General features: G+C 41.5%; 2 protein-coding genes across 2 annotated transcripts; both read left to right on the plus strand.

The window, feature by feature from the left end:
* Window positions 1-207: 207 nt before the first annotated feature.
* LOC311031456 (cytochrome P450 2K1-like) lies at window positions 208-4992 on the plus strand (the record flags this gene model as incomplete). Its single annotated transcript, XM_084037762.1, has 10 exons — window positions 208-211; window positions 432-550; window positions 2277-2439; window positions 2639-2788; window positions 3004-3164; window positions 3802-3981; window positions 4069-4210; window positions 4294-4478; window positions 4565-4706; window positions 4805-4992. 10 exons carry the CDS (start codon window positions 208-210, stop codon window positions 4990-4992), a joined length of 1434 nt encoding a protein of 477 aa, XP_083893888.1.
* Window positions 4993-6654: 1662 nt separating this feature from the next.
* LOC311031457 (cytochrome P450 2K1-like) lies at window positions 6655-11527 on the plus strand (the record flags this gene model as incomplete). The annotated part of the gene is made up of 10 exons (XM_084037763.1): window positions 6655-6658; window positions 6879-6997; window positions 8781-8943; window positions 9143-9292; window positions 9508-9668; window positions 10312-10491; window positions 10594-10735; window positions 10829-11013; window positions 11100-11241; window positions 11340-11527. 10 exons carry the CDS (start codon window positions 6655-6657, stop codon window positions 11525-11527), a joined length of 1434 nt encoding a protein of 477 aa, XP_083893889.1.
* Window positions 11528-12966: the final 1439 nt, after the last annotated feature.

A 12966-nucleotide genomic window follows, 5' to 3' on the forward strand; every position in this document is an offset into this window, starting at 1 on the left:
TGATGGAGGGAAGGAATACAGTCATATTGTCATGTTTTTCTTCATGGCAATCTGCAAAGCAGAGGAACTTATGTACAAATAAATCATTTACCAATCGAACTGGTGCTTTTGGCAGAGTAGACATTTTTACTGTCTTGCCAATGTTTTCACTTAAGTTAACCAGTACTGGCAGTGGCTGGGGAACAAAAGGCAGGATATGTCCCTTTGATGGGTAGGTAGATGATTACTCCTCCTAAATCTCAGCTACAAATGCGTTCCAGTGGATGTGCATTTGAATATAAACATCACTGTGTTCTAACTGCAAGGCTCAGTGAGTGGAGTGCCATTAACAGCAGGAGAAATGTCTCTTTTGGAAGATTTTGTTATCTACCTTTTCTCTAATCGCACCACTTCACTGGGAGTTATTGCTCTCCTTCTCATCGTCTATCTAGTTTCTAGTAGTTTCACCTCTCAGGGATTTGGAAAAGAGCCTCCGGGTCCGAAGCCTCTTCCCCTGCTGGGCAACCTGCTGCAGCTGGATCTCAAGAGACTCCACAAATCCCTCTTTGAGGTGAGTTAAACACTCTTCTACCAAAGCAAATGCATTTTGAAACAGGTGTCACAATTTATTTGAGATGAGGTGAAAAGACGTATACTCAATTCATATCAATATTTCAATATCATTCGTTCTTTGGTTATTTTGTTTAAAATACATAACTTCAAAAACTGGTTTAAAACTGGTTTACAACCGTTTACAACAAAACGGTAAAGACAGTTTTGTTTTGTTGTTTACGTGATGTTGTACGGAATATACAATGAATGTCAGAATCTGTGACTGGAAATGCAGCCTTGCGTTAGGCGGAAGCAGAACATGTAGCGGTTATGGCCGCACTTGAACCTCATGTTGACTTTTTGAGAGTGGGAAAAACACTTCAACAACTACCGGCCGATCTCCAACCTTCTGTTCCGCAGTAAGATCCTGGAAAAAGCAGTTGCCATCCAACTCCATCACCATATGTCCAACCATGAGCTCTATGAACCCCTTCAATCTGGATTCAGAGCACACCACAGCACCGAGACCGCCCTCATCAAAATCACAAATGATCTTCTTCTGATCACTGCTGACTCCGGACACACCAGTGAAATAATTCTGCTTGACCTCTCTGCAGTCTTTGACACTATCTCCCATCCCATCCTCCTCAACCGCCTATCTCACCACCTACATCACCGGATCAGCTTTCTCCTGGATCCAGTCATACCTCTTTAACAGAAAACAGTGCATCACACTCTGCAACTCCCCCCAAACCCCTGTCAACCAAGGCGTGCCTCAAGGCTCTGTGCTTGGACCCCTCCTCTTTATCATCTACATGCTCCCTCTTGGTCAGATCACCCACTACCATGGTCTCAAATTCCACTCATACACCGATGACACACAGCTCCACATCAGCACCAAACCATCCACTCAGCCCCCCCCCCCCCCCCCCCCCCATCTCCCTGGTCTACTGCCTGCATAAAATCTAAGGATGTCAACAAACATACTCAAGCTCAACAGCAATAAAACAGAGCTCATGGATGCGGCCTCCAAGGCACTACTTTGGGAGGTTGGAGATCTCCTCCTAAATATAGACGGCTACTCCATCTGCCCATCCTCCGAAGTCCGCAACCTTGGCGTCATCCTGGACTCCAACCTTTCCTTCCAGTCCCACATCCGCCTTCTTTCACCTCAGAAATATCTCCAGACTCTGTGGCAGAAACCCTCATTCATGCCTTCGTCACCTCCCGTCTGGATTACTGCCATGGAGTCCTTTCTGGAGTACACACCAAAACCCTGGACAGGCTACAATATTTGCAGAACTCTGCCGCCAGGGTTCTCACCCACACCAAGCCCTGGCAAAACATCATCCCAACCCTCATCCACCTCTACTGGCTTCCAATTAACTTCTGCATAAAGTACAAAATCCTCCTTCTCACCTAAGAATCCCTCCATTCCATCGCCCCTCAATACCTCTCTGACCTCCTTGTTCTGTACTCGCCGTCCTGCAAACCTCTGGTCCTCAGAGACTGGCCTGCTCTCCATCTCCCACACCAGACTCTGTACCTTCGGAGACAGAGCGTTCAGCACCACGGCCCCCACTCTCTGGAACGCTCTCCCCACAGTCATTCGAAACGCCTCAGCCTAAGACAATTTAAAAAAAATCATCAAACATCGTAAGAGAATTGTTTTTGTTTTGAAATAACCCATGAACGAACGATACACAGATTCAACACCACCTCTGAATCTATTTTTTTGTTCAAAGCTCTCAGAGAAACATGGGTCTGTGTTTACGGTGTACTTTGGAACCAGTAAAGTGGTGGTCCTGGCCGGTTACAAGACAGTCAAAGAAGCTCTGGTCAGCAACGCAGAAGAATTTGGAGACAGAAGCATCACTCCTATTTTTCAGGATTTAAGTCAAGGCCACGGTTTGTTTACTTTTCAATAAAATATCCAAAATATCCAAATAATATCAATGAGAAGTCAATAGTAAAGCCACAAAAAAACATTTTATGTACTACATTAAATTTTTACTTTGTTTTATGTAGGCAATTCACTGACTAGAATTATATATAATAATATATACATGATACATATTACATTTAACCTGCATGTTGTGTTTAATAGGAATTGTATTTGCAAATGGAGAATCATGGAAAGAGATGAGACGTTTTGCACTCACCACCCTCAGACACTTAGGAATGGGCAAACGAGTCGCTGAGGAAAAAATCTTGGAGGAATGTCAACATTTGGTCCAAATGATTGAAAAGCATGAAGGTATGGAGATAAATACATGACAAGTTGTAATTATATACAAAAATAGCAGATGACGTCAAGGAGGTCTTATCGTAATGCTGAGTGACATTTCCTACAGAGTTTGTTACTTTTTCCATATCAGGACACATCTAAGTGCATTATTGTTCTGAGGAAATTGTAAGTTGTGTTCAAATCCTCACTTTGTCTTCATAATATAATTTTTGTCACATTTACAGGGAAACCATTTGACACAACACACCCGCTGAGTTATGCAGCATCCAACATCATCTCCTCGATTGTGTATGGCAGCAGGTTTGAATACAATGACCCCCGATTCAAAAACATGGTGACAAGAGCGCACGACAACACACATATTGTCGGCTCTGCACCAATCCAGGTGGGTTTCATATTTGCCTTTTAAATTACTCTGGTGAGCAAGCAAGCAATGTTTACTGACTAATGCATGATTTAGGACCAAATTGAAACAGCCCCATTTCTTCTGGTCCAATCTTTCTCTTCTCCTGTTCTCTCATCTATTCTCCTTTCCCTTCATCTTATTAATTAATTCATTTGATTCACCAGCATCTTTTATTTCTTTATAATACTATTTTTCTTTAATATTTTTTATGATTACATATGATATATTACTATACTGTATTGCTATCTTCTCCTCTCCCCTACTCTCCAGTCATCTCTTTTCCTTTTCTCTGTTTTCCTCTCCTTTCGACTTATTCTCACATAACTACTTACAGTCTAGTTTTAAACATTTATAATATATTTGGGATTAGGACAGTGTTTGACATTTGATCGTACCGATCCACAATAGTCCTGCAAAACAGCTTTTGCTGGGATACAGAAGCAGCCTAACCTACTCAGTAGAACCCTAGTAATAATTATGGTCATTTGTTACGTTACATAATGAGACACACAGAACAAAACTCACTATTTAATGAAGACTTTTATTATTCCATGAAATCTTCTTTGGTTACTGATTGTCTTCACTAACCTTTGTTGTTTTCACTGTTACATCACAGCTTTACAACATCTTTCCCAGGCTGTTCGGTTGGATAAAAAACAGGCAGCTGTTCTTAAGAAATATTGAGGTGACTGTCAGTGATGTCAAAGAATTAATCAAAGACCTAAAAGAGACGCTGAACACTCACATCTACAGGGGATTTGTGGACTGTTTTCTGATTCGGAAGCAGAAAGAAGATGTAAGACCAAACACGCTCACATCTTTAATAAAACAAATAAAAAAAACTGTCTAATTTATGCTGATGTGTGAATGTTCTTTCTCTCAGGAATCTTCTGTTATGGACAATCACTACCATGAGAAAAACTTGATATTTACAGTGGCCAACCTGTTTGCAGCTGGGACTGACACCACAGCTACTACACTGACATGGGGTTTACTGTTGATGGCTAAATATCCACATGTACAAGGTAAAGAGAGAGATTCTTTGGCAGCTTCACAGAGGCCTAGTCTTGAATGAATGCAGCAAAGAATACTTATTTGTTAAACCCAGACCAGGTCCAGGAGGAGCTCAGCAGGGTGGTAGGAAGCCGTCAGGTCAGAGTCGAGGACCGGAAGAACCTGCCGTACACTGATGCTGTCATCCATGAGACACAGAGACTGGCCAACATTGCCCCCATGGCCCTTCCTCACAAAACCAGCCGAGACGTCACCTTCCAGGGCTACTTCATCAAAGAGGCTAGTTGCTCACATCTGTTATTTATTGTTGGAAATGTTCATCTACTTCTGAAAAGGTGAAAACGTACTTTTGTTTTTGCCTACAGGGGACGACTGTGTTTCCTCTACTTACTTCTGTCCTGCACGATGAGAGTGAATGGGAGACCCCACACTGTTTCAACCCTTCCCATTTCCTGGATAAGGAGGGTAAATTCATCAGGAGAGACGCCTTCATGCCCTTTTCTGCAGGTACAACACGGTCATCAGGATTGTGTATTTTAAGGATTGCAGAGACATTTTACACAGCATGTTCCATCTTCCTCTTTGCAAATTTCTTGGTTTTGCAGGTCGCAGGGCATGTCTGGGAGAAAGTCTGGCTAAGATGGAGCTCTTCCTCTTCCTAACCTCCCTCCTCCAGCGCTTTCGTTTCACTCCTCCACCTGGAGTCACAGAGGAGGAACTGGACCTGACACCAGTTGTGGGCCTCACCCTCAACCCGTCACCTCATGAGCTTTGTGCCGTCAGTCGCCAATAAGGATGAGAGCTGGAGCATGGCATTAGGGAGGGGTAACAGGCTGTGCAGTCAGCAGATGTTCCGTCTTGAAAAATAGCATCATATCTAAAATAGAAAGATGAATATCATACACAGGTGGACACGTTGACTAGCCTTACATTTTTCTCTCTTTAGTTTAAACACTTTGCGTCACTTTTTCCATGCATATGGACTTCACTAGAGTGAGACAACTACATACCTTCGTATTCCTGATTATCGTCAATGGTTAATTATTTTCACAAATGGATTTACTCAGTTTTGAAGATTGTAATTTGTCTATTTTTTTGTATTGCAGAAAATGGCAAATATCACATAATATATGATCCTACTATAGCTCAATACCACATGTACATCTAAAATGACAATAAATTACATTCATATAATTTTTTCATTTTGGTCTTTTTCCCCCCCTTCTAGAGAAATACTTAATAGTTATACGTTACATATTATTCGGCCCGGGTTCCTTCTGTGTGGAGTTTGCATGTTCTCCCCGTGTAAGCGTGGGTTCTCTCCGGGTTCTCCGGCTTCCTCCCACAGTCCAAAGACATGCAGGATGGGGATAGGTTCATTGATGACTCTAAATTGCCCGTAGGTGTGAATGTGAGTGTGAATGGTTGTTTGTCTCTACATGTCAGCCCTGTGATAGACTGGCGTCCTGTCCAGGTGTACCCTGCCTTCGCCCAATGATAGCTGGGATCGACTCCAGCCCCCCCGTGACCCTAAATACAGGATAAGCGGTAGAAAATGGATGGATGGATGGATGGATGGTTACACATTATTTTCTTCAATGTTTTCTGATGAGAAAAAGGAGATTGAGAGTATGTAATAAAGAGGACAATATAATTGTTCTAAATAAGATTTAGTTCACTCTCAACCCTGATGCTTCTTATGACAACCCAGTATTTTGCACATTGATCCTTTGGAAAGGCTGCAGTTTAATACCAACAGTCTTGGTTTGCTCAGGTTGGTGATCAATCATTGTAGCCCAGTTAATTTTGTCAAGAAGTAAAGTTCTTTGAGCAAAAACTTGATGCTAGACATTAGATAAGATGTTGGGTACGATACAGTAGAATAGAAATGGAGACAAACAGCTTTAGAAGAGCCTACGTAGGCCTACTGGCGTGTATATAGACTATGTGTTAACTTCCTCTCAATTCAAAGTGCTGCTTCACGTCCCGCCATCATGTTCCTGTATTATTTTTTATGTAAAGTAAAACTATTATTGCACTGAACTCAACGGAACCCAGTGTGTTTCATTAACACTGAAAGGAGTCAGGTCTTATTGAGAAATATTTATGCCCTGGAGGACCTGAGAACTTTTTTCAACTCCTCTGGTTGCAAAAAGAAGTCTGATTGAATGGAAGTTTATGAGAAAATGACCCGACTTCTCACAAACTCACTCTGATATATTTCTCTGGCTGACAGTAAAACTGCGTCTGATGGAGGGAAGGAATACAGTCATATTGTCATGTTTTTCTTCATGGCAATCTGCAAAGCAGAGGAACTTATGTACAAATAAATCATTTACAAATCGAACTGGTGATTTTGGCAGAGTAGACATTTTTACTGTCTTGCCAATGTTTTCACTTAATTTAACCAGTACTGGCAGTGGCTGGGGTACAAAAGGCAGGATATGTCCCTTTGATGGGTAGGTAGATGATTACTCCTCCTAAATCTCAGCTACAAATGCGTTCCAGTGGATGTGCATTTGAGTATAAACATCACTGTGTTCTAACTGCAAGGCCCAGTGAGTGGAGTGCCATTAACAGCAGGAGAAATGTCTCTTTTGGAAGATTTTGTTATCTACCTTTTCTCTAATCCCACCACTTCTCTGGGAGTTGTTGCTCTCCTGCTCGTCGTCTATCTAGTTTCTAGTAGTTTCACCTCTCAGGGATTTGGAAAAGAGCCTCCGGGTCCGAAGCCTCTTCCCCTGCTGGGCAACTTGCTGCAGCTGGATTTCAAGAGACTCCACAAATCCCTCTTTGAGGTGAGTTAAACACTCTTCTACCAAAGCTAATGCATTTTGGAACAGGTGTCACAATTTATTTGAGATGAGGTGAAAAGACGTATACTCAATTCATATCAATATTTCAATATCATTCGTTCTTTGGTTATTTTGTTTAAAAGACACAATTTCAAAAACAGGAAATTAAAAAAACAATCAAATGGGCCTCTTTTGTTTTTCTGGTTTACAACTGGTTTACAACTGGTTTACAACAAAACGGAAAGACAGTTTTGTTTACTTGTTTACAGATGTTGTACGGAATATACAGTGAATGTCAGAATCTGTGACTGGAAATGCAGACTTGCGTTAGGTGGAAGCAGAACATGTAGCGGTTATGGCCGCACTTGAACCTCATGTTGACTTTATTCATGACATTTTTGAGAGTGGGAAAAACACTTCAACAACTACCGGCCGATCTCCAACCTTCTGTTCCGCAGTAAGATCCTGGAAAAAGCAGATGCCATCCAACTCCATCACCATATGTCCAACCATGAGCTCTATGAACCCCTTCAATCTGGATTCAGAGCACACCACAGCACCGAGTCCGCCCTCATCAAAATCACAAATGATCTTCTTCTGATCACTGCTGACTCCGGACACACCAGTGAAATAATTCTGCTTGACCTCTCTGCAGTCTTTGACACTATCTCCCATCCCATCCTCCTCAACCGCCTATCTCACCACCTACATCACCGGATCAGCTCTCTCCTGGATCCAGTCATACCTCTCTAACAGAAAACAGTGCATCACACTCTGCAACTCCCACTCCCCCCAAGCCCCTGTCAACCAAGGCGTGCCTCAAGGCTCTGTTTGGACCCCTCCTCTTTATCATCTACATGCTCCCTCTTGGTCAGATCACCCACTACCATGGTCTCAAATTCCACTCATATACCGATGACACACAGCTCCACATCAGCACCAAACCATCCACTCAGCCCCCCCCCCCCCCCCCCCCCCCCCATCTCCCTGGTCTACTGCCTGCATAAAATCTAAGGATGTCAACAAACATACTCAAGCTCAACAGCAATAAAACAGAGGTCATGGATGCGGCCTCCAAGGCACTACTTTGGGAGGTTGGAGATCTCCTCCTAAATATAGACGGGTACTCCATCTGCCCATCCTCTGAAGTCTGCAACCTTGGCGTCATCCTGGACTCCAACCTTTCCTTCCAGTCCCACATCCGCCTTCTTTCACCTCAGAAATATCTCCAGACTCTGTGGCAGAAACCCTCATTCATGCCTTCGTCACCTCCCGTCTGGATTACTGCCACTCCTTTCTGGAGTACACACCAAAACCCTGGACAGGCTACAATATGTACAGAACTCTGCCGCCAGGGTTCTCACCCACACCAAGCCCTGGCAAAACATCATCCCAACCCTCATCCACCTCTACTGGCTTCAAATTAACTTCTGCATAAAGTACACAATCCTCCTTCTCACCTAAGAATCCCTCCATTCCATCGCCCCTCAATACCTCTCTGGCCTCCTTGTTCTGTACTCCCCGTCTTGCAAACCTCTGGTCCTCAGAGACTGGCCTGCTCTCCATCTCCCACACCAGACTCTGTACCTTCGGAGACAGAGCGTTCAGCACCACGGCCCCCACTCTCTGGAACGCTCTCCCCACAGTCATTCGAAACGCCTCAGCCTTAGACAATTTAAAAAAAATCATTGAACATCGTAAGAGAATTGTTTTTGTTTTGAAATAACCCATGAACGAACGATACACAGATTCAACACCACCTCTGAATCTATTTTTTTGTTCAAAGCTCTCAGAGAAACATGGGTCTGTGTTTACGGTGTACTTTGGAACCAGTAAAGTGGTGGTCCTGGCCGGTTACAAGACAGTCAAAGAAGCTCTGGTCAGCTACGCAGATGAATTTGGAGACAGAAGCATCACTCCTATTTTTCAGGATTTAAGTCAAGGCCACGGTTTGTTTACTTTTCAATACAATATCCAAAATATCCAAATAATATCAATGAGAAGTCAATAGTAAAGCCACAAAAAAACATTTTATGTACTACATTAAATTTTTACTTTGTTTTATGTAGGCGATTCACTGACTAGAATTATATATAATAATCTATACATGATACATATTACATTTAACCTGCATGTTGTGTTTAATAGGAATTATATTTGCAAATGGAGAATCATGGAAAGAGATGAGACGGTTTGCACTCACCACCCTCAGACACTTAGGAATGGGCAAACGAGTCGCTGAGGAAAAAATCTTGGAGGAATGTCAACATTTGGTCCAAATGATTAAAAAGCATGAAGGTATGGAGATAAATACATGACAAGTTGTAATTATATACAAAAATAGCAGATGACGTCAAGGAGGTCTTATCGTAATGCTGAGTGACATTTCCTACAGAGTTTGTTACTTTTTCCATATCAGGACACATCTAAGTGCATTATTGTTCCGAGGAAATTATAAGTTGTGTTCAAATCCTCACTTTGTCTTAATAATATAATTTTTGTCACATTTACAGGGAAACCATTTGACACAACACACCCGCTAAGTTATGCAGCATCCAACATCATCTCCTCGATTGTGTATGGCAGCAGGTTTGAATACAATGACCCCCGATTCAAAAACATGGTGAAAAGAGCGCACGACAACGCACATATTGTCGGCTCTGCATCAATCCAGGTGGGTTTCATATTTGCCTTTTAAATTACTCTGGAGATCAAGCAAGCAATGTTTACTGACAAATGCATGATTTAGGACCAAATTGAAACAGCCCCATTTCTTCTGGTGTAATCTTTCTCCTCTCCTGTTCTCTTCAGTCAGCTATTCTCCTTCCCTTCTTCTTATTAATGAATTAATTTGATTCACCAGCATCTTTTATTTCTTTATAATACTATTTTTCTTTAATATTTTTTATTATTACATATGATATATTACTATACTGTATTGCTATCTTCTCCTCTCCCCTACACTCCAGTCATCTCTTCTCCTTTTCTTAGTTTTCCTCTCCTTTCAACGTACTCTTACATATTCTACTTACAGTCTAGTTTTACACATTTATAATATATTTGGGATTAGGACTGTGTTTGACATTTGATCGTACCAATCCACAATAGTCCTGCAAAACAGCTTCTGCTGGGATACAGAAGCAGCCTAACCTACTCAGTAGAACTCCTAGTAATAATTATGGTCATTTGTTACGTTACATAATGAGACACACAGAACAAATCTCACTATTTAATGAAGACTTTCATTATTCCATGAAATGTTCTTTGGTTGCTGATTGTCTTCACTAACCTTTGTTGTTTTCACTGTTGCATCACAGCTTTACAACATCTTTCCCAGGCTGTTCAGTTGGATGAAAAACAGGCAGCTGTTCTTAAGAAATATTGAGGATGCTGTCAGTGATATCAAAGAATTAATCAAAGACCTAAAAGAGACGCTGAACACTCACATCTACAGGGGATTTGTGGACTGTTTTCTGATTCGGAAGCAGAAAGAAGATGTAAGACCAAACACGTTTACATCTTTATTAAAACAAATTAAAATAAAAAAAAAATAAAAAACAGTCTAATTTATGCTGATGTTTGAAAGTTCTTTCTCTTAGGACTCTTCTGTTATGGACAATCACTACCACGAGAAAAACCTTATATTTACAGTGGCCAACCTGTTTGGAGCTGGGACTGACACCACAGCTACTACACTGACATGGGGTTTACTGTTTATGGCTAAATATCCACATGTACAAGGTAAAGAGAGATATTATTTGGGAGCTTCACAGAGGCCAAGGATTAGTCTTGTTTAAATGAATGCAGCAAAGAATACTTATTTGTTAAACCCAGACCAGGTCCAGGAGGAGCTCAGCAGGGTGGTAGGAAGCCGTCAGGTCAGAGTCGAGGACAGGAAGAACCTGCCGTACACTGATGCTGTCATCCATGAGACACAGAGACTGGCCAACATTGCCCCCATGGCCATTCCTCACAAAACCAGCCGAGACGTCACCTTCCAGGGCTACTTCATCAAAGAGGCTAGTTGCTCACATCTGTTATTTATTGTTGGAAATGTTCAGCTACTTCTGAAAAGGTGAAAACGTACTTTTATTTTTGCCTACAGGGGATGACTGTGTTTCCTCTACTTACTTCTGTCCTGCACGATGAGAGTGAATGGGAGACCCCACACTGTTTCAACCCTTCCCACTTCCTGGATAAGGAGGGTAAATTCATCAGGAGAGACGCCTTCATGCCCTTTTCTGCAGGTACAACACCGTCATCAGGATTTTGTATTTTATGGATTGCAGAGACATTTTACACAGCATGGTCCATCTACCTCTTTGCAAATCTCTTGGTTTTGCAGGTCGCAGGGCGTGTCTGGGAGAAAGTCTTGCTAAGATGGAGCTCTTCCTCTTCCTAACCTCCCTTCTCCAGCGCTTTCGTTTCACTCCTCCACCTGGAGTCACAGAGGAGGAACTGGACCTGACACCAGTTGTGGGCCTCACCCTCAACCCGCCACCTCATGAGCTTTGTGCCGTCAGTCGCCAATGAGGAAGAGAGCTGGAGCATGGCATTAGAGAGGGGGTAACATGCTGTGCAGCCAGCAGATGTTCTGTCTTGAAAAATAGCATCATATCTAAAATAGAAAGATGAATATCATACACAGGTGGACACGTTGACTAGCCTTACATTTTTCTCTCTTTAGTTTAAACACTTTGCATCACTTTTTCCATGCATATGGACTTCACTAGAGTGAGACAACTACATACCTTTGTATTCCTGATTATCGTCAATGGTTAATTATTTTCACAAATGGATTTACTCAGTTTTGAAGATTGTAATTTGTCTTTTTTTTTGTATTGCAGAAAATGGCAAATATCACGTAATATATGATCCTACTATAGCTCAATACCACATGTACATCTAAAATGACAATAAATTACATTCATATAATTTTTTCATTTTGGTCTTTTTTCCCCCTTTCTAGAGAAATACTTAATAGTTAAAAATACGTTACACATTATTTTCTTCAATGTTTTCTGATGAGGAAAAAGGTGATTGAGAGTATTCAATAAAGGGGACAATATATATATCATTTCTAAATAAGATTTGGTCAGTTCACTCTCAACCCTGATGCTTCTTATGACAACCCAGTATTTTGCACATTGATCCTTTGGATAGGCTGCAGTTTAATACCAACAGTCTTGGTTTGCTCAGGTTGGTGATCAATCATTGCAGCCCAGTTAATTTTGTCAAGAAGTAAAGTTCTTTGAGCAAGTTTTTATGAATACAATGTGTGTTAGTGCATAGGTGTTGCAGTATTAAGAAAAAACTTTTGAAGACCAAAGTATTGTTGGGAATGGGCAAAAAATGCATGGGAGGGATTGACCAAGAAATAAAAACTTGATGCTAGACGTTAGATAAGATGTTGGGTACGATACAGTAGTATAGGAATGGAGACAAACAGCTTTAGAAGAGCCTACGTAAGCCTACTGGCATGTATACACACAGTATATCGCCTATGTGTTAACTTCCTCTGAATTCAAAGTGCTGCTTCAGCCATCAGGTTCCTGTATTATTTTTGATGTGAAGTGTAAAGTAAAACTATTATTGCACTGAACTCAACGGAACCCAGTGAGTTTCATTTACACTGAAAGGAGTCAGGTCTTATTGAGAAATATTTATGCCCTGGAGGACCTGAACACTTCTTTTAGCTAAGCTAAAGGTTTTTCTGGTTAAGCATTTTAAAAATAACCAATTTTGTTGTGATTTAATTGCACTTAATGGATAAAACAGATGCCAAATCAACTACATAAAGACAACAATTTGTAAAAAGTCTGGAACCACCTGGTGTAATAAGCAATGTATGCAAACTTAACACTTGGGACTGTGACCCATGAGAGACATAATGTATGTTTGTTCCTTAATCCTGTCTCACAGCCAACCTCTGGTCTGAAATGTGCATACTCTCTACTGGCCATTAGGGGGCA

The sequence above is a fragment of the Eutrigla gurnardus genome, assembly GCF_963514095.1.
Source record: "Eutrigla gurnardus genome assembly, chromosome: 20".
Taxonomy (NCBI): domain Eukaryota; kingdom Metazoa; phylum Chordata; class Actinopteri; order Perciformes; family Triglidae; genus Eutrigla; species Eutrigla gurnardus.